Genomic DNA, 22311 nt, shown 5'->3' on the forward strand with positions numbered 1-22311 from the left:
AAAGAAAAAGAAAGGAGAAAGGTATTTCTCCGTATATAAAGTACACACCGAACTCAACGAGTCTCGGGAAAACATATACCTGGCTAATGAAAACCAGGTCCCCTTTAGGCGTCCGGACCCAATGAGAAATCAAAAGTCCAAAAGGGATTCCAGTAAGTATTGCCGGTTCCATAGAGACACCGGGCACACCACTAATGAATGTCGACAGCTGAAGGACGAGATCGAAGGGTTGATCTCGAGAGGTTATTTCCGGCAGTACGTCAAAAATTAGAGTACTGAACAGACTACTGCGAGCCAGAGAGTAGCCGCGCCTTCGACGGCACAAAATAATAACTCCCGATCTCGGGAAGAAGACAGGCCCCCGCCGATAGATGGAGAGGACGTAATAACCATCTCGGGAGGGCCTCATTTCGCGGGAGGGGGCAGAAACGCTCAAAAGCGATACGTTAACGAGTTGAAGACGGGGGACGGGTTTCCTTATGAACCCGAACCTAGGGCACCAAAAAGCCAAAGGGTTGAAACGCAACCGATAACCTTCATTGAGGAGGACGCATCTCATGTTCAGTTCCCTCATCATGATCCATTGGTTATTACTCTTCAGCTTGCCAACAAAAGAGTCCGCCGAGTTCTCATAGATAATGGGAGCTCGGTCAACATTCTTTATAAGGCGACCCTCGAGAAAATGGAACTCTCCCTTCGCGACCTGAAGGCATGTGCAACTACTTTGTACGACTTTTCAGGAGAAGGGACTGCTTGTATGGGATCCATTGAACTCCCTGTGACCTTGGGAGACTATCCAATCTCGGTGACCAAGATAATGGAGTTCGTAGTGGTAGATTTACCATCTGCCTACAATGTACTGCTCGGGAGACCCGCCCTGGTCGGGCTGGGGGCAATGTCATCTGTGAGGCACCTGGCCCTTAAGTTCCCAACCCCAAGCGGGGTTGGGACATTAAAAGGAGATCAATTGGCAGGAAGGGAGTGCTATAGCATTTCTTTGAGGGGAAAGACACAAACGAGCGCTCAGGCACTCGTTATCATACAAAGAAAAGAAGGAAGAAATTTGAATGGACGGAAGAGTGCGAGCTAGCCTTTCAGGAGCTCAAAAGACACCTCGCTAAACCACCCATCCTGTCAAAACCCGAAACGGGAGAAGTATTGTACCTATACCTCTCAACCACCGAACATGCGATAAGCGCAGTGCTCATTCGAGAGGAAGAGAGGGTGCAGAAACCCGTCTATTACATCAGTAAGAGATTACTGGGGGCAGAGTCAAGATATCCATTGATGGAGAAACTCGCCCTCAGTTTAATCCACTCATCTCGCAAGCTCCGCCCCTACTTTCAGGCACATCCCATCCATGTACTGATAGATCAACCACTTAGGCAAGTCCTATCTAAACCAGAGGCGTCAGGTCGACTCCTTAAATGGGCTATTGAGCTTGGACAGTTCGAGATCACTTACCATCCAAGAACGACCATTAAGGCACAAGCCTTGGCAGACTTCATAGTGGAGTGCACTGGTATAGCCGACGACAAGGTAATAACCACGGCCCACGAGCTGTGGAAACCTTACGTTGACGGCTCATCGAATGAAAATGGAGCGGGGGCAGGAGTTATTCTGATCACTCCTGCAGGGAGCAAATTTCACTCTGCTTTAAGATTTGGCTTTAAAGCATCTAATAATGAAGCTGAGTACGAGGCTCTACTCGCAGGACTGCGAATAGCAAAAGAGCTCAAGGCCAAAGCTATACATTGCTACAGCGATTCCCAGCTCGTGGTTAATCAAATCTTGGGAGAGTACCAGGCTCGTGGCACAAGAATGGCAGCTTATCTGGAAAAGGCAAAATCCGCATTGGAGTATTTCGAGTTTTACGCAATCGAACAGGTTCCCCGAGAACAAAACTCAAATGCAGATGCCTTAGCTCGACTCGCCACTTCCGCCGAAAATGAAGAGCTGAATGTTGTACCGGTAGAACACCTATCAGCACCCAGTATTACTGAGCCAGATGAGGAAGATGTATGTATGATTGAAACAGAACCGACCTGGATGAGTCCAATAGTTGATTATCTCAAAAATGGAATTCTTCCAAAAGATCGGAACCAGGCTCGAAAATTGATGTATCAACTTCCTCGTTACACCATTTTGGACGGAAAGCTATACAGAAGAGGATATTCCATGCCGCTGCTTAGGTGTGTAACCCCTCCCGAAGCAAAGAAGATCATTGAAGAAATTCATGAAGGGTTCTGCGGAGACCACACCGGGGGGCATAGCCTGTCCAAGAAGATCATACGTCAAGGATATTTCTAGCCAACCATTAGAACAGACTCTTTTGAGTATGTGAAGAAATGCGACAAATGCCAGAGTTTCGCCACGATACCCCGAGCTCCACCATCCGAATTGACCATGTTGACATCCCCATGGCCTTTCGCAGTATGGGGCATCGACCTCATAGGCTCTCTCCCAACTGGAAAAGGCAGAGTGAAATATGCGGTAGTCGCCGTTGATTACTTCACAAAATGGACGGAGGCTGAACCATTGGCAACTATAACTTCGAAAAAGATCCTTGATTTCGTGGTAAAGAACATCGTATGCCGATACGGAGTACCGAGAAAGATTGTATCCGATAACGGAACCCAGTTCGATTGCGACTTATTCACCAACTTTTGCGAAAAGAACGGCATAATAAAGAGTTTTTCATTAGTGGCTCACCCTCAAGCGAATGGTCAGGTCGAAGCCGTTAACAAAACTCTCAAGAGCTCTCTAAAGAAAAAGTTGGAAGAGGCAAAGGGACGATGGCCCGAAGAATTGCCTCAAGTCCTTTGGGGATATAGGACTACAGCTCGGACATCGACCGGACATACCCCGTTCTCTCTAGCGTACGGCTGCGAGGCAATGTTGCCCATCGAGGTCGAAATCCCGACGATCCGAACTCAAATTTACGATCAGGATTCAAATCATACTCAGCTCGAAGAAACCCTGGACTTGATCGAAGAAAAAAGAGAAGAGGCTCAGCTGAGAAATGCTGCTTACCAGCAACGAACCACAAGACATTTCAATAAGAGGGTTCGAGATCAAAAGTTCGAAGTGGGAGACTTGATTTTGAGACGCGTATTCTTAGCCACCCGAGATCCAGCAGCTGGAGTGCTCGGGCCGAACTGGGAAGGACCATACCAGATAGAGTCAGTCATCCGACCTGGCGTATACAAACTTGTGAGATTAGATGGGAGCCTGATACCGCGAGCATGGAATGGAGAACACCTTAGACCTTACTATCAATAGTGTAGGAAGTGTTGCCTGTAACCATGAATTTGTTTGTTTGTTTGTTTGTTTTTGAATTTCATCAAATAAAAGGTCTATTTTGTTCCATATGTAATTTCTTTTTATTTTTGCAATCTCTCTTAATTTAATAACCTATGGTCACACTCATAGGATATTAAGGGGGCATCATTGGTATATATACCGTCAGATTAAAAAATTAAAAAATATATATATATTTATATGAAGTATTTGGAGATAACCAAGTACGCGAGCTTAGATAGTTCGGACATAACCGACTTATCAAAAAGATAAAAGTATTTGGAGATAACCAAGTACGCGAGCCTAGATAACTGAGTTATCAAAAACATGAAGTATTTGGATATAACCAAATACGCGAGCTGAGATAGTTCGGACAAAACCGAACTACCAAAATCCTAAAACGTTGGGAGTTAACCAGATGTGCAAACTTAACAGGTCTGGAACAAACCAGCCAAAAAATTGATCGATGATAAGTAGGAGCCTAAACCTATCACGAGACAATTCAAGATCGAGGCTGGAATATCTAAGAATAGTTTCAAACTCTTAAGCTCGGAACAAAAACTGAAGATGAGGAAAAGTGACTAAACAAAAAAAGATATAACCAGATCATTCACATTACATACCATATAAGTACTTTTGAGTTCATGGTTAAAGTAACATCCGACCTTGATAAGTAACGAGGTCGGAAGCGGATAATTCGAATAAACTATGCATGAATGCATCGAATTTCGAGCCCAAATCCAAACTATGTTTGTATGAATAAATAAACATAACCGGTTCATCAATATAAAAATATGCAAAATATTTCGAGCCAAGAAATGTAAAGCATATAAAAGAATGGTAAAAGAAATTGTATCAGCCCCGTGGGCATATATTAAAATAGTTACAGAAATAAGGGGACGCAGCCTCGATAACTGATCTCCCCGAGGTCAGATTCAAGGAAAAGGAGTCTCCTTGGCCTTCTCAGCATCAGTGGCACCGGACCCCTTAGGATGATTAGCATGACTATCCTCCTGAGCTTCCTCCGAAACAGTGCCCGGAGCAGCCTTTTCCTTCTCGAGCTGCTCAACCTTCTCCTTCTCGAGCTGCTCAGCCTTCTCCTTCTCAAGCCGTTCAGCCTCTTCCTTCTCGAGCCGGGCATTCCATCGTTCAAGAAGCGGCGCCTCGTGGGGACCTAAGAAGCTGGTGTCCAGCTCTTCGTTATAAGCCCACATCCGGTACATGGCTGAGTCGACCGCCTTTTCCTTCTTTTCTTTGTACTCGGCAAGAAGGCGAGTTTTGGCATCCTCTATGATGTCGAAGGTGGCGGCCTTGTCCTCTTCGAGCTTCTTATTGGTCTCCCGAAGCTGGGTGTTATCTTTCTTTTGCTCCTCGAGTTCAGCTCTCAGCTTTCCGAGCTCCTTGGCCATGTCCTCACGCTCCTTAACCACTGCCTCGAGCTTAGCATTCGCCGCCTTCAGATCGTCGTTCGCTCTAAGGTGGAGGTCCTTCGCCTCTTGAGCATGAGTCCTGCTCGAATGGATCTCGTTGTTCAGCTCGAAATTGAGCTGGGCAGTGAAGGCGAGAGCCTGAAAAAAGGAAGAAACCACCATTAGCCTCAGGTCAGTATGAATGTAAGCAAAATGAATATAAGAGGATACTTACCGCGGCAGTGTGCTCGATACTCTTCTCGTAAAGGACAGTGCGGTCTCGGGTGCCAGTTAGGCACTGCCACTGAGGAGCTTCGAAACTGCCATAGCTCTGGCCGATCCGGGACATAACATCCGAGATCAGCGTAGATCCGTGAGGTCCAGCAGCATTATCCACCACATACGAGTCCATATGGGTGGATATTGTTAGCTTCTGAACTCGAGAAGCAGAAGGCCGTCTAGAAAGCTGAGCTGAAGACGTTTCGCCCACCACAGGAGGTTGGGACTCAATGGCAGGGGCACCAACCAGCGAGGTCGGTGCGACCGCGGAGACGACGGCCTGCGAGGATGGCATTGTCATGGAGGCGCTAGCCTGGATAGTCGACGCATCAATAGAGCTCGAAACTGGCGGGGCAAGGGGAGGTGTGTTTTTGGACCTCTTGGAGCCTTTGCCCGGCTGACCGGTCTTCAGTGACCCCGCCCTAGGGCGTTTGCTCCTCTTGGCGCCTGCATTGTCGATAAGGGCGTCAAGGTCGGAGTCCATCTCGCCTGCACAAGTCACAACGCAGTGAGTTAGTAAAAGAGAAATGTACATCAAGTAATTTTGGTATCAGACATATAGTGATGATAGAAGAAACCTAACTGGAACTCTCCCCCGAGCTCGAGCTTGGGGACCATGATATTCCCCCGTCTTCAGAGGAGGCGGGGGGAGTGCCTTCCCTATAAGTAGGTGATAACCTCGAGAGGTCCCTATAATCATTGGTCCCGTACTGCACAGCTATCCCATTCCACACCTCGTCCGTGGTGTACATGGTGTCATATTTCCTGAGCCCACTATCGAACCTATGGACACAGTCGTCTACCCAACTCCATATGTAGAAGTGGTATCTATCCTGTGGGCACGAGACTAACCTATTGGGCCTGTGTTCTAGTAGTGTGGGAGACCACATCCTCGAGGTAGGGAGGACTTTACCTTCATCTGAGTCCGAGCTCGAGGCTTCGTCATTGGCCTCATTCCCGGACCGCGGACTCCTCAGACGAACTGGGAGTGATGGCCTCCTTTCTCTCCTCGGAGGAAGGGCGCCTGTGGGCAGTGGCACCTCCTCCCAGCGTTCATATTTTTTGCTGGACCAGTTAGAGGTTGACTGGCCCTCTCCCAACAACCCGCAAGCTCGGAGCTTGTCCTCGTGTAATAGATACGAGAGAGACCTCCTGCCATAAGGAAGTTGGAGCAAGGCCTCTCTGTGCCTCATCATTGCTTCATTGGGGGTGGGACGCTTAAAATTAGCTGAAAAGCGAAACACATTTCATCTAAATATGGATTTAAGAACTAAAGTATTGAGCTCAGGAATAAAAGTAACGAGAATACTTACGAATCCGCCTGAACGAGTAATGTCGAGATGGGGACAGACCGTCTGTCCAGAAGAAGGTCTTCTTGAAATCAGGCGGGTGATTGGGGAGATCCTCAAAAACCTTCGTCTCTTTGGGATAGCTCGAGAGATAGTAAAAACCATCCCCTCCCCGAGCTCGGGAGGGGTTACTTTTCAAACAAAAGAGATATAAAATCTCTTGAGGTGAAGGTCCTTCCCACCTCAGCTCGTGGTACAAGGACCTCAGGGCAGACAGCACCCTGTACGAATTAGTGTTGAATTGGAACGGTGCCAACCCAACGAAATCAGTAAAGTCTTTGAAAAAAGACTTCAAGGGCAGCAGTGCTCCCGCCCTCATATGTTCTTGGCTCCATGCCGCATATTTTACTGTGGCATCGCGGCCTCCGGGGGCGAAACAGCTCCGTTCTTGACCAGTCGGAGCCCGACACTTCAAGGTGCCTGACAAATGGAGGCCATGGAAGGTCAGGATTTCAGATATTTGGCTGGTTGTGGTAACCGTGCTCCAGTAGAGCTCGGCCTTGAACATCTCCTTCCTCGGCTGCGAGGATGAAGTTTCCCCCATTAATGAAAACTGGAGTTCCCCTGGATGATACGCAACAGTGACCTTTAGCGCAGGGTCGAGGGGAATGGGCCTAGGTCCTGAATTGGGTTCCGGATAGAGGGCCTCCCGAAGAACTCTTCTCTTCTTTTCAATGACCTCGTCTATCTGGCGGCGATAGTGAGCTCGAATGTCTTCTTGCTCGTGTGCAAGCTCGTATTCTCTTATCCGACGTTGGTTTCGGGCGAAGAGCGATTCCGGGCTCGGAGATTTCGGCTCGTAAGGGACTGCCAGCAATGACCCCCACCGTCTTTCCAGATTCTGTGACATCTAGCGAGAAAGAAAAAATGGTGAGGGCCATGCATGCAAGAGTCACGAGCTCGATGGAATGAGCTCGGAGATTTAGGAACGAGACTAAATACTAAGACCCTTATTGAAGAGTCAGGGGCGTGTATTCCACGAAAAAGAAAAGGAGTGTGGATAATTTTTTGAAAATCCCGAAATTCAAGGGAAAGGAGAGTGGCGGTTAGCCAGGAAAAGCGTTTTTGGGTTTCATGCATTTGTCAAAGCCCATGTTTTTATCCGAAAGCTTAATGTACAAGAAACGCTGCCTAAGAATTTCAAAACCCAGAAAATGGGAACCACATTCAAACGTCAAAACTGGGTATAAACCAGAGACGAACATCTAGAGTGAAAATCCAGAAAGCATAAAATCCTATCGGTTCAAAACCTCCTATCGTATCATGCTAAGAACATAAACTAGCACACACAGCAAGGACATTTTAAACGAAAAACGAAAACGGCATACTTACACAGTAATGGCGATTGCAGAGAGATCGTCGATTGGAGAAGAGGTTGCAGGAAAGAACTCACTGATTCGAACAGACCAGGATTCCTTTGTTTCTTTGGTCGAGAAAACATGCACGGAACAGGAACTTTACAAAGAGGTCTCTGGGCTTGTTTTTCTTCTTTTCTTGCTTATGGCGAATGAGGATGAAAGTGAAGAAGATGAAGAGTGGGGCCTTGTATATATAGGTGGGGAAAAGGAATTAATCAGGAGCGTCGAATGAAATCCTCACTAGATTGAACGGATGGGGATCAATGACAAGAAGGCGCCGAAAAGTTGTTAGACGGACGATCGTGGGCGTGTTTCCAAGGTACTCAAGTACCTAAAATGAGCAATACCCAGCTGACGCGTGTCCATTTTCAAAGGTGTGACGGTACAGTTCTCAGGGAAAGTAGTTCAAAAGTTTCCTTCTCTTAGGATTCGAACAAATACTTTTGAGGGGGCAAGATGTTATACCCAGATTTCGAGCCATGGTAACTATGGCTCCGAAATTTGGATTCGCAACAAATGGTCTCGTAAGGATTGAAGTATGCTCCAGGATTGTATATCGAGCCTGCAAAGTACGATATATGACCTCGAATATATGAGCTCGAAATGGTCTCGATCTCGAAAGGTAGCTCCGAGAACACACTCATCTTTGGGGACGACTTCGGATCGGGGGTCTCGAGCTAGATGTACGTACGATCTCGAAAGACACGTGATCTCGGGAGATGCCATTAGCTCGAATAATGACGTGAGACCTGGGATGCTAAAGCCTTAGAGATACGCGATAATCACCTTGAATATCTACAAGTATTATAAATATGAGATGTAATCCTCATTTATTAATGTAAATCCCCAAGAATCGTGGGATATTATTTGGTCAGTTATGCGTCTCCTGGTCTTCAGGGACGTTTCCTTTTATATCTGATTATAGGAATTTAAAGCCATTTATTTTATTTACAAAAGAGTAACTACCCAAAATATGTGGGATAGTATTCTGCATCCTTCTCTATAAATAGAGAAGCCATGCACCATTGTAAGGGACCGAAATTCTGATCCTGGAGAGAAAACTCTGAAGAATTCATGCTAAGGAATTTTCAGAGATAATCTTAAGATTAATAACAGAGACTCGTGGACTAGGCAGATTTAACTGCTGAACCACGTAAAAATCGCGTGTTTGATTTGTTTTTATTTCATTTAGCCATTGTCAATCATTGTTTACGTGCTCTTCTTTTACTGTTTGACGAGAAACGGCGTCAACATATATATATATATATATATAAAAATTATGAGAAATTGGTGGAAATAGACCCCATTTATAGTGCATTTTGCACAATAACCTACTTTCAAAATATTTTAGGTAAATTGCCTATTTTTTAAATGAGTGGGTATAATTTTACCCATTTACCCTTTCATTTACTTTGACAGAAATAAAATAAAATAAAAATCTAAAACATAAAAAATCCCTAAAATCCACAAATCCCTAAATCCTAAAACTCTCTTCTGTTCCTCTCCTTCATACACAGCTCACGGCAGAGTCGTCTCCTTCACGCACGGCTCACGATGACGCACAGTGTGCCGGCACTCATAGAGGTCTTCTCCTTCACGCACGGCTCACGCTGCCATCACTCACGGAGACGCAGGTATGCGACCCGAGCAACCCATCCCTCATCTCCTTCAGTCACTCTTCTCCCTCCCTCCCTCCCGTCTCTCTGTTGCTCTCTCTCTCTATGTATATATGTGTTTATGTATTTGTTTGTTAATTGATGTTTTGTTTTACTGTTATATATATGTGTTTATGTATTTATTTGTTAATTGATGTTTTGTTTTACTGCCTCCCTCCCTCCCGTCTCTTTGTTGCTCTCTCTATATATATGTGTGTTTATGTACATTGCTCTCTCTCTCTCTATATATATGTGTTTATATATAGATCATCACCAAATTGAGCTAATCTTCCTAGTACATTGGTAATTTTGAACCATAAAATTAACTAGTAAAGATTATATACATAATGACTTGCTACAAAGTTTTCAAGTTCATGTCAACCTGTTGCTGCATATTTCTCTTTATATGAATGCCCTGAAATCTTCTCTATCACACGGTGTTCTGTAAATTTCAATTGTAATTAGCTATAGTAAAAGTTCACTCCAGTTTATGTATTTGTTTTTCAAGTTTATGTATTTGTTTGTTAATTGATGTTTTGTTTTACTGTTATATATATATGTGTTTATGTATTTGTTTGTTAATTGATGTTTTGTTTTACTGATTATCTCTCTGTTACTCTCTCTCTATATATATATGTGTTTATGTATTTGTTTGTTAATTGATGTTTTGTTTTACTGATTATCTCTCTATTACTCTCTCTATATATATGTGTGTGTTTATGTATTTGTTTTTTAATTGATGTTTTGTTTTACTGATTATCTCTCTGTTACTCTCTCTCTCTATATATATGTGTTTATGTATTTGTTTTTTAATTGATGTTTTGTTTTACTGATTATCTCTCTGTTACTCTCTCTCTTTATATATGTGTTTATGTATTTGATTTTTAATTGATGTTTTCTTTTACTGATTATATAGAGTATTACCAAGTACTCTTTGTTTATCATTTATTTGTATTCTTGTGATGTAGATTCTTACTCTTTTGCAATTTGGAGGATATACACTTTTGAGGAACTCAAGTGACCTGTTCCTGAGTTTCAGGTTTGATACACAACCAGTACTAAGGAAATTTTTTTTCTTGCGGCCTTGAAGGATTATGACTTATATGCATAACTCATTGATTTTTAGATTTCTTGTCCTTTACTGTTAATTGTTTGTCTCATTCTTTGTAATAGGTATTTAGTTTTGGACTGTCAAATTGTAAATTACTTGTCTCAGGTCTTGCTGAATATTTTTACAGGTAGTATTATTACAAGAAAAATGGTCTCTGGATGTTCAAGCACTTCATTAGTGGCATCTCCTAAAAACACAATCAATAAAGGAAGCAACAGAAAAGTCTCCAATGACATCGGCCTCTCCTCCAACTCAAGCAATAGAAGAAGCAATTAGAAAGTCTTCACAAAAATCATCTTCTCTTTCAATACATGCAAGAGAAGAGACAAATGAAAAATATTCATTGAAACCATCACCGCTGTTGTCTAAGGTATATAAATAAATAATAGAATGATATCATTGTTGGATAAGTAAGAATAAGAATATAATTGATTCATAATGTTATAATTTTACAGGTGAAATCTTTAGACATACCATCACTAAGACCGATATTGATGGAGAATGAACATTTTACAAGTCGTGTATCTGTAGCCTACAGGATACAAGTGTTGAGGAATATACGATCACTACTTTGTTATGAAGATTTGGAAGCATTTACAGCTTCTTGTTTTGGTCATCTTCTTAAACTAATCGATCTAGCGAAGAGTAGTGGGCAGTTGATACATTTTCTTTTACAGAGGCGGGTACAAACTAATAAAGAAAATGAGTTATGGTTTGATATTGATAGTCAGCCTGTTAGGTTTTCAATGCACGAGTTTGCATTGATTAGTGGCTTTAATTGCGGAAAATCCAATGACCCAAACTTGAGTAGTCTAAGAAAGGGTAATAGGCTTAAAAAAGAGTATTTTAGGGACATAGGACACATTACTCTTAAAGATTTGGAAACTATGTTTGTGGATATGAGTGAAGAAAATCTAGTAGGGGAGTTGAAAAAAAAAGAAGAAATACATAAAGAAAAATCGGGATCATTTGAGACTTGCTTTGCTTTATTGTTTGGAAGGAGTAGTGCTTGCACATGAGCTTGCACAACCTATAGGGGAGGAAAACATGGGTATTGTTGAGGACTTTGATGTCTTTAACAAATATCCATAGGGTAGGTAATGTTATAATCTCACATTAGATGGTTTGAAGAAAAAGTCTGTTAAATACCAAAATAAGGTTGGTGGGAAAAAAAGCAAAGAATCATACAAATTATATGGTTTTCCTTATATTTTTCAGGTTAGTTATTTAATAATATATTTGAATGAATTTAAACATCAGTATCTTGTCTTTAGTTTGTCTAATTTATCTCTTTTGATTTTTGGTTTTTTAGGTTTGGATTTATGAAGCAATACTTTTACTTGGAAATTTATTTGCAAACCAAAAAGAAGGAAATGCGACTCCTCGTTGCTTACATTGGGAAGCAAAAGAGCCCGAATACAAAGAGATTAGTCAGGCATTGAAGCTTACTCATGGAAAAGTAAGTCAAAATTACCATTTTGGTGAAGCGTGAATTTAATTTTAATATGGGTAAGGTAAATTTAAGTCGTTATATGTTTGTTTGACAGATTGACGCACATCATATCCTCCATGCTTCTGAGTTAGAGAAGTGCCAACCATACATGAAGGATTTTGAGTTATTGAATGATAAAGTCGATGACTTGATTGATACCTTTGTTAAAAAACTTAAGGTTTGCAGTCCTGTTTTGAGTGAATACAATAAGGAAGAAGAGAAGGTTGATGTTTCAGATGATAAAAAAATGTGCCCTTCAGCTTCAAATGTCAATCCAAATCAGAATTCGGGCAATGTGAAAAAGTTATGGGTTGATTTGGAGAAGAAAATGAACACTCGTTTTGATGAGTTGATGAAGCGACAAGATGAAATGGACTCCAAATTGGACTTGGTGTTATCAATGATGGTTCGTAGTTCTGGTTGTAAATCTAATCAACCTGAGTTTGAGTTGGAGGCTAAACATAATGGCCTAAAAGTTGATGGTGGTGAGTGCGGAGATGCATATAGCTATGTCACTCCACCTACTTTTAATGGTGATGATGTTGTTTGCAATAACGAAAATGAAGTTGAGGTCACATCTCCTCATCCTAGGCCAATGAGAAAAAGGAAACGTGCTCCTGCCCTGATGACACCATATACAGACCCAACAAAAAGGAGAAAATTTAGAAAAGGTGAAGGGTTCAAAGTTGATCCATTTCGCAAGATTGACGAGCACAAGGAAGAGGCTTTTATGAAGTGGTTCAATGAGAACAACACAAGGTACTTTAATTTAATATTTTTCCTTGCATTATGATTGTCTTTACAGGCCTAACACAATTTAAAAATTGATGTGTGTAGCATGTTAATTAACTGTGGAACCGGCAGCTACCAAAGGAAATACTTCGAACAGTTATTTACCCCAGCAACATGGCTGTCTACTGATGTTAGTATAATTGTATTTTAATTTTACTTGTTCAAATATTATAAATGAAAATTTTCTTACGCTACCCTTTAAAATGATATTACTAATGCAGCATATAGATGAGGCTTTTATGGGGCATGAGAAAAAGGTCACAAAAGTATCATGACCTCTTTGATCAGAATGTCGCCATTCTTGATGAATTCTTTTCTCAGTGGCTTTGCGGACATTGGGAGAAGTTCAATTTAGGTAAAATTTACAAGGACTTTGTATTTGATGATGTTTTAATTAAGTATGTTCATGGTGAGAAACCACTTAGAGGAAAGGCTTGGGAGAATGTTCACACACTTTACACACCACTAAATATCGAAGGCAAACATTTGGTATCTTTGGCAGTCAAGTTGGAGAAGTGGGAGATTGTAGTGTTTGATAGTAATATAAACCTCACACCTGAGCGAAAATTTATCAAACACTTGGAGCCTTTCCAGTGCATGCTACCGTGCTTGCTTCGTCAAAGTGGTAAGTTTATGGGTCGTCTTCACAAAATTCCTGAGCCATTTACATGTCGAAGGTTGTGTGACATTCCTCAAGACCAATCCAGGTACTTCATCTGAACATTTGTATGTGATTTGATTAATTTTGACTTAGTTATATAATTGTAATTGCTTTATGCAGCGGAGATTGTGGAATATTTGCCATCAAGCATATCGAGTTCGACATGTGCGGGCTAAACATGAATTATGTTCACGATGACAATATTGTCTTCTTTCGGAAAAAAATGTCATGTGAAATCTACAATAGAGATTGGGATTCATAGTAAAGGAAAATCTGGAATTGTATTTGTTTATGTAACAAACTCTTATAGTATGACTTGTATTGGATATTTATTAGCAAAGGCAATGGAATGGTATTTTGTTTATGTATAAAACAGTTCTGGTATACCACAAATTGTTATAGACTACTTGTGTTGGATGTTTCTGTTTCAGACTTCTTTGTGTTATATTTCAACAGCCTGTCTAAAACTTTCGACAGCTAGTCTGAAAATTCGACTGCTTGTCTAAAAATTTCGACAGCTAGTCTAAAATTTCGACTACCTGTCTAAAGCTTTCAACGGCTAGTCTAAAATTTCGACTGCCTGTCTAAAATTTCTACAACTTGTCTAAAATTTCGACAACTTGTCTAAAATTTCGACTGCCTGTCTAAAGCTTTCGACAACTTGTCTAAAATTTTGACTGCCTGTCTAAAGCTTTCGACAGCTTGTTTAAAATTTCGACTGCCTGTCTAAAGATTTCGACAGCTTGTCTAAAATTTCGACTACCTGTCTAAAATGTTTGAAATGTCTAAAAAGGCTCCAATAACACAATAAAAGAACATATTTCAATCAAACTACTATGATGATCAAGGATTTAGTGGTAAATAATCTATTGAGGTACTATTATGATGATTGTGTTTATAGTATTAAAATAACACTTTATCATGTCGAATTGGATCTTAATTCATTATACATTTTTGACAATTAACCATGAATTTCGACAACTTGTCTAACATTTTATAAAGTTAAACAAAACTTAATCTTTATGAGATTATGATGATTACAGATTGAGTGGTACGTATTTCAATCAAACTAATGTGATGATCAAGGATTTAGTGGTAGATAATCTATTGAGGTACTATTATGATGACTGTGTTTATAGTATTAGAACAACACTTTATCATGTCGAATTGGATCTTAATTCATTATACATTTTTGACAATTAGCCATGAATTTCGACAACTTGTCTAACATTTTATAAAGTTAAACAAAACTTAATCTTTATGAGATTATGATGATTACAGATTGAGTGGTACATATTTCAATCAAACTACTATGATGATCAAGAATTGAGTGGTAGATAATCTATTGAGGTACTATTATTGTAACGCCCCAACTCCAAGGACCGCTACAGTGCACATTGAAAACAGTGCTAAACTCGCTAATCGAGTCATTTGGCCATAAACGTGTAACTAAGTGTGATTAGCGGTTTAGGGATTAAAAACTTTGATTAAGATATAACGTCTCAATAGAATGTTTACTGTATACATTGGGATCCCAAAAATATAATTTTAGAGTCTACTACAAAAGAATATTTACAACAGGCCGTTCTAAGCGGCAAAACAGGGTTCAACCCTAGTTCCACTTTCAAACCTCGCCCAAGTATTGGTCGAGCAGCTGCATATGTACACGTCATCACCTAAGCTCTCCAACTCAAGGATGGTCCAGCTTCCTTTTTCCTTTACCTGCACCACAAAGCACCCGTGAGCCGAAGCCCAGCAAGAAAACTCACATGCTCATGCATATGATGATCAAAATGATCATGCAGAGCCCGTAGCTCTGATCAGTTGAGTGAATATCACTTTGAGGTCCTGGTAAACCATACTGAGTGACTGACAACCAAGTCACTAGGGCCCAGTGCCCATTTCCTGCAATGGCTCTACATGACTAGCCTTTGGCTAGATAAATGCTTGTTTATATTCATCGAACTTGAGGTCGGTCCTGCATTAATGCTTTTGGAGTCATTCAATGCAGAGGGTCGATTAGGTCCAATCGACATAGCTTGCACTACTCACTAGGGTTGTCATGTCTAGTGAGACAGCACAATGTGGCCAGTGCCCAGTACCACTGCCGAACCTGACTAATAAGTCACAGCTTCACAGTTGATACTAGCACCTTTGCCAAACCTGACTAATAAGTCAGTGCCATGCACAAGTAAGCAATGCTATCAATATGTATCATATGCCAATTATCCAAGAATAAGGCACTCAGCATGCTTACTAAACAGTTGCTAGCATAATTATAATCATGCACAAACACAGAGACTCAAGCTCTGACCAATCTCATATTCATCATTCATGGCATGCCCTAATCACATGTTTCTCATGCATCACATGCATCACATTTAACCAACCAGCATGCCTCAATAATAATCATACGCAAATGGGCAAGATTGCCAAGCGTTCATTATGCTATCAATGTTTACATTTAAACATCCAACATGCATCAAACATAACCATGCATGTCACATATGGGGTGCAGTTTTCTTACCTTGGGTCCAAGCACAGGTTACCAACAAATGAGCCACAAGAACGATCCCGATTCCAAGCCTCTAGTGATAACCTAGTCACAACCATAATATAAAACCTCATCAAAATGAGTAATTAAATACTTCCAAACCCAACCCAAGCCTCCGGGACGTCGAATCCCACTCAACTAGGTAGTAGGATCGATCCTAGGCCCTTAGAGTTAAGTTCCCATCACAAAAACCACCATTTAGTATTTTTTTTCCCTTAAGGGCCGCGGCCCTACATGGCCATGCCGCGGCCCGCCCCCCTGGCAGAGCCTCCTCCATCTTCTTCAAGCTAGGGCCGCGGCGCCCAAGAACAGGGCCGCGGCCCAACCTCGCACCAGCCACTTTTCTTCATTTTTTCCATTTTAAAACCTTCCAAAAACCCATCCAAACATTCCCAAATCATTAAATTAAAGTTCCCAAACTTCTCAATGGTCTAAAACCACCAAAACCTGAAGCTCAAACAAACTAAAAACTCAACAATTCACAAAATCCAATTCAAGCTTAAAAACTTTTAAAAACTTAAAACTTAAACTTGAATTACCTCCGATTGAGTTGTTTCCAACTAAATCCTCCGGTTAATAAGCTTCTAATTCTCCTTAGGATTGCTATGCCTCGATCCTTGCTTGATTCCGAGTCCTAGAACTCAAGATACCTTCGAAAATGCGATCGGGAAACGAAAAGGGAACTTTTAGGGAGAGAGAACGTACAGAACGTTCTTTTTATTTTCTTAAAAGGTTACTTCAAGCTTAAGTAGCTTCCAATAAAACCTAACGCTTGGGGTCCCGAAAACACCCCCCCGGGGACATTATAGTCAAAACTTCCAGAATTTCCCCCTGATCTTACTAACTCCCAATTTATCACCAAATATTAATTCCCATTACCCAATAACCCGGTAATGCTCTAAATACCCCTTGACTTACACCAAGTCAAGCTTAAATCCCGTTGTGACTTTCCCACTAGCTTACCTCCTAGGATCGTCTTGTGCTGGGTAACCCTGGCATAACCAAATAATAACAAAGCACCACACTCATTTCACATATATGCCAAAAATGCCCGAAATGGCCAAAATATGAAAATCACCCAATTAATCACAAATGGGTTTACATGCATATTTAATACACCTAAACATGCATATTATCATTAAATAGCATAATAAATCAATTATGGCCCTCCCGGCCTCCTAATCAAGGTCCTAAACCTTATTAGGAAATTTGGGGCATTACAATTATGATGATTGTGTTTATAGTATTAGAACAACACTTACTCATGTAGAATTGGATCTTAATTCATTATACCTTTTTGACAATTATCCATGACTTTCGACAGCTAGTCTAAAATTTCGACTGCCTATCTAAAATTTCGACAACTTGTCTAAAATTTCGACTGCCTGTCTAAAGCTTTCGACAGCTTGTCTAAAATTTGGACTGCCTGTCTAAAGATTTCGACAGCTTGTCTAAAATTTCGACTGCCTGTTTAAAATGTTTGAAATGTCTAAAAAGGCTCCAATAACACAATAAAAGAACATATATCTCAATATCAAACCAAGTCCAAAATATGAAATCACACAATATTATCAAAACATTAACACATCAAACCAAGTCCAAAATAAATTGAAAAATAATCACTTCTTGCATGTGGTTTTGTTGTGCCCATAACATCCACAATTGGAACACTTCCGTTGCTTTTTTCCCCCATCAACATCAGAAACCTTACCCTTTACTTTCTTTGATGACGATTCAGGTGCAGAATTACTCTTCTCCTTTGGAAACTCTCCTCTCGAAGGAATTCGTTTATTCTTTGGTCTCCCTGGGGGAATTAACTTAACTGGTTTGATAACGACTTGAGACTTAACCTCTTCTCGAAGAAGCCATTCTATTTCAGGTGGTAAAGGGTAAATAGATTTTGCATAAGCCATCCTCCAAAATTCAATCGTGTAGAATTTTGAGCATAGACTATAAACATCTACTCCACGATGCATTGCTGCAGCGATGCCATGAATACATGGAATCTTATCAATGTCAAACTCTCGACATGTACAAGAATGTTCCTCAATATTAACTAGACCGTCTAGTGGCTCACCTTTAACATGGAACTCACTTAGATTAATGGGTGTAACTCTCATGTACCTTGATTGTTCGTATCTTTGTCTCATTATATCTTCTGCGTCAACTGTAAGTGGTGTTGGACAAGAATTTGCATTTGTCCTTCTCTCATAGAACCATCTGGAGAGTGTAGTGATAATTTCCTCCAATAAAGGAATGATGGGCCATTCTCGAGCTTCTCTAAGAACTTGGTTCAATGGCTCAGAATTGTTGGTGGTCATGATGTTGTATCGATTACCATGGAAATGACATCTGGACCAGCTTTCAAAAGATGCATTCTTCAGGTATGTTGCCAGACTTGGTTTTTTTGTAGAAATCTCAGCAAATAACTTTGTGAACTCTGAAACTCTGTACGCTTTTGCCGTCTTCTCAAACAACTTTTTCAAACCTTTACCACTAAATTTTGTCTTTATATTTTGTCCAAGATGCCACATACAAGCTCCATGGTAAGCATTTTTATATACATGTCGAACTCCCTTTATAATGCTTTTGTGTCTATCAGATATAAACACTAAATCAGTAGTATCAGGCACTTGATCTCGTAAGCATGTCAAAAACCAATTCCAAGATGCATCATTCTCAGAATCAACAATACCAAAAGCAAGAGGATAAATTTGAAAATTTCCATCTTGTGCAGTTGCAATGAGTAAATTGTTGGGGTTTTATGCCCTAATTAAAACCCAAATTCTTTGTAATCTCATTTTATTATCAATAAAAGAATAGAAATCATTTTTTTGACTTGGTCAATCACTTTGCTCACATGTTTTATTTTCATGATTATTTGTTTAATATAAACTTCTATTAAATCCCGAGCATATAGCTAATCTTATTTATAGTGACGTAATCACAGTGGAATATAAATATGATTATATTTTCAAAATAAGTTAGTCCTAAGATTAGTCAGTGCACCAGATTTACACTGACTTGCCAATCTACGATATGATCTACTTACACATTACAGTGTTATGTTCTTTCCAGAACATTAGCAAAGTAGATAAGATCGGATGTATTTGTTACATCGGACAGGACCGATATTGACAGTTGATAAGATAAGTAAACATACCGTTATTATCTATTCTAGTCATATCATATAGTTGACCATAGGTCAATTCAATCTCAATTCTGAGTGGTTAGTATTCTAACTGATTGTATTATTTGAGTTCTTTGACTTGTTCGTTACCAGCTTACCCTACGGACTAGCCCATACTTACATCTTGGGAACTCGGTAGTACAATTGAGTGGGAGTGTTAATCATAGATATGAACATCTATAGCTTCTGATGAAGAAGTGAAATGATGGTTTCCTTTTAGTTTGGTTCAAGGTGTTAAATGATAGAGATCTCATTTCAGTAATTAAATTAGTTTACTGAAATATCATTTACAAGGAACTAAGTGTTTTAAGGATAAAATACAATGAGGGGTACAACGGTATTTTAGTCCTATCTCATTGTAGACCGTCTATAGAGGATTGAGTGACAATTATGGTTGTAACAATGGATAATTAATAGCGTATCTATATTTGTTATAGAGCGTTCTATGAATTCAAGAGTGCAATTCCAAGTCTATAGTGGAGTCACGAGGAATTAATAAGTTAGTAAATTTATTTGTTAAATTTATGATAACTTATTGGAGCTTGATTTCATAGGCCCATGGTCCCCATTGTACCTTGGATAAAATCATCTAGATAGTCTCAATTAATTGATTTAATCATCAATTAGAATTATCAAAGTTGACCAGGTCAATTTTGGATAGTTTCACAGAGTTGTGTAATTTTGAGAAGAAAAGAGAAATTATGGCAGATTTATTAATTAAGATAAATTGGTATCTATATTAATAAATAAGTTTAAATCAAGGTTCAAATTATAAATAATTAATTTGATAAAGGATTTAAATAATTATTTAATTAATTAAATCAATAGAAAATAATACAGACATTGATTTTAAGTCCAATGGGCTTATAATCAAATGAGACATTTCACGGGCCTATAGCCCATGATAATTTCGACCTAGGGCTTCAAAATGGCTGTTATTTTATTGATTTTTTTAATTAAATTAAATGGCCTAATTGAGTCTATAAAAGGAGTGCTTAGAGAGAAGATTTCAGAGACGACAGATAAGTCAAAAGTCTGATTTTCTGATAGTTTTATATTCTCTCTAAACACAAGTCCTTTTCTAAGCCACTTTGTTATTTTCTCTTCTTCCCTCTATATCTATCTCATGTGTTGAGAATTGCCCACACTAGTCTAGGTGGTTCTAAGGATATATTGGAAGATCGTGAAGAAAATAGAAGATCGGTTCAGTTTCTTGATAATACTCTGCGACAGAGGTAGAGAAACTGAAGGAAGGACTCTTAATTCCGCTGCGTATACTGTAAGTATTCTATTCTTTGTTTTTCTTTGAATTCAATTTTAGAAACATGTTTTAGGCTATCTCGTATTAATTTGTTTAATATTAGATATACATGAAAATAAATAAAGATCCTATATAAGCTTTTTCCAACATAAATTTCCTCCAAATTGGTTTTTCAAATGAGTTCCATCAATAGATATAACTTTTCTCATGTAACGAAAACCTCTAATGGATACTCCCAAAGACAAAAATAAATATTTGAATTTCTGTTCTTCATCAACAATTAATCTAGTGTACGTACCAGGATTAGACTTTTGGACCATGTACAAGTAAGAGGGGAGTTTTGGATAACTGTTTGCCGCTGAACCCCTTATAAGTTCATGTGCGCACTTTCTTGCCTTCCATGCCTTCCAATAACTACACTTTACACCAAGATTCTTGTTCATCTCATTAACTATTTGTGTTGGATTTGGACCTTTTTTCACACCTTCATATCTCGCTTTCAAGTACTCTGCAATAATAGAACAAGTTGCTTGACGATGATGATTTTGTCGCATTTCTAAAGAACAAGTGTGTTCATTACAATGCTTGCGAATAACAAACAAACCTGTTGCACATGTCTTTGTCGCACGAATTCTCCACTTACAAGTGGGGTCAACACAAACCAAAACCACTAATTTCTTATTTGATTTTTTTACTTTGAATTCAAAGTTTCGTCGTATAGCAAGCATGTGTACTTTCATCTTCAACTCTTTCTTATCCACAAAATATTGACCAACACAAAAAACATCTTCATCAATACTTGTTGCATTTGAGCTTGGTGTACTACCAACATGACTTCTTTCATTACAATGATCACTAGGGGATACACGAGGAAGTGGTAAATGGTTATCTTCAAGAGTGTGAGGTGCAGAACTAGCATCAGGAACATTACATATGTATGCATCGTCAAAGGAATCATCAAAAGTTCTATTTTCAAGACATGGGACATTCAAATTTACCTCAACAAAACCATCATCAATACTGTTTCTTTCCCCCTCATCATCATCATCATCATCATCATCATCATCATCATCGTTGTCGTTGTCGTTGTCATCATCGTCATCATCTAAATCAACATTGCTATCATCGTTTAAACCAACATCATCAAAATCATCATCAGTAGAAATGTTTGCAATAGAATCAATATTTGTAGTAGAATCAATATTAGTAACAAGTTTATCCTTAATGAGCATATTTTCCATCTTCTTGATCAAACCCACACATAACAGAACCAAATCGCGCTCTTGCCATGTAAAGAAACTAACAATGTCTCTTCTATTTTTTATTGCAATTGGTTCAATCTCCACCATTGTCGTTATCTTGTAAGTTAATTCTATATCGAAGAGGTTACGATCGATTTCTGTAACTTCATAAATATGTTCAACTAACTCCTCATAAGTTAGGTTAGTTTGTACCAAACTTGATCTTGATCGTGAGCTATTTGAAATCCATTTCCACGAGTCCTCATTCTTTTTCCACATTCCATCACATAATATTACAATATTTTTGAAAGACATCTGAAAAATAATAATACAATAAACAAATATAAATTATTGATATTACTTTGATTACAAAGTTATATAAAAAAATGAAAATCAAGTTGAAAAATCTAAAAATTCGACAACCTGTCTGAAAATTAGATAACCTGTCTGATAATTCGACAACCCGTCTAAAAATTAGACTACTTGTCTAAATTTTAGACAGGTGGTCGAAAAAATACGACTACTGGTCTAAAATTTAGACAACTGGTCTAAAATTTAGACTCCTTGTCGAAAAATTAGACAAGCTGTCGAAAAATTCTAGATTTTTCTATCTCGAAAATAACCGAAACCACCATTAATTTTTTCAGATTTTCAAGCTT

The 22311-nt window shown here is 39.4% G+C and overlaps 2 protein-coding genes across 2 annotated transcripts; one reads left to right on the top strand and one right to left on the bottom strand.

Moving 5' to 3' along the window:
- The first annotated feature begins 10690 nt into the window (after nt 1–10690).
- LOC133795484 (uncharacterized) lies at nt 10691–12976 on the top strand. The gene is made up of 6 exons (XM_062232933.1): nt 10691–10831; nt 10917–11463; nt 11582–11679; nt 11774–11920; nt 12009–12712; nt 12791–12976. The coding sequence occupies exons 1-6, from the start codon at nt 10691–10693 to the stop codon at nt 12894–12896; spliced, it is 1743 nt and encodes a 580-aa protein (XP_062088917.1). The 3' UTR covers nt 12897–12976.
- Nucleotides 12977–17579: 4603 nt separating this feature from the next.
- Nucleotides 17580–21652, bottom strand: LOC133795486 (uncharacterized). The gene is made up of 2 exons (XM_062232934.1): nt 20710–21652; nt 17580–18688 (listed from the first exon to the last, which is right to left on the bottom strand). The coding sequence occupies exons 1-2, from the start codon at nt 21650–21652 to the stop codon at nt 17580–17582; spliced, it is 2052 nt and encodes a 683-aa protein (XP_062088918.1).
- Between the last annotated feature and the right edge of the window lie 659 nt (nt 21653–22311).

This window comes from Humulus lupulus, chromosome 8 (genome assembly GCF_963169125.1).
Source record: "Humulus lupulus chromosome 8, drHumLupu1.1, whole genome shotgun sequence".
Lineage (NCBI taxonomy): Eukaryota > Viridiplantae > Streptophyta > Magnoliopsida > Rosales > Cannabaceae > Humulus > Humulus lupulus.

Bases quoted from the DNA above. Each gene is read 5' to 3' on its own strand.
- LOC133795484 (XM_062232933.1), top strand. From the start codon at position 10,691: ATGACATCGGCCTCTCCTCCAACTCAAGCAATAGAAGAAGCAATTAGA. The intron at 11,680-11,773 runs GTTAGTTATTTA...TTGGTTTTTTAG, and splicing joins GTTTTCCTTATATTTTTCAG to GTTTGGATTTATGAAGCAAT. The intron at 11,921-12,008 runs GTAAGTCAAAAT...TTTGTTTGACAG, and splicing joins TGAAGCTTACTCATGGAAAA to ATTGACGCACATCATATCCT.
- LOC133795486 (XM_062232934.1), bottom strand. From the start codon at position 21,652: ATGGAAAATATGCTCATTAAGGATAAACTTGTTACTAATATTGATTCT. The intron at 18,689-20,709 runs GTACGTACACTA...CAACTGCACAAG, and splicing joins GGTCCAAAAGTCTAATCCTG to ATGGAAATTTTCAAATTTAT.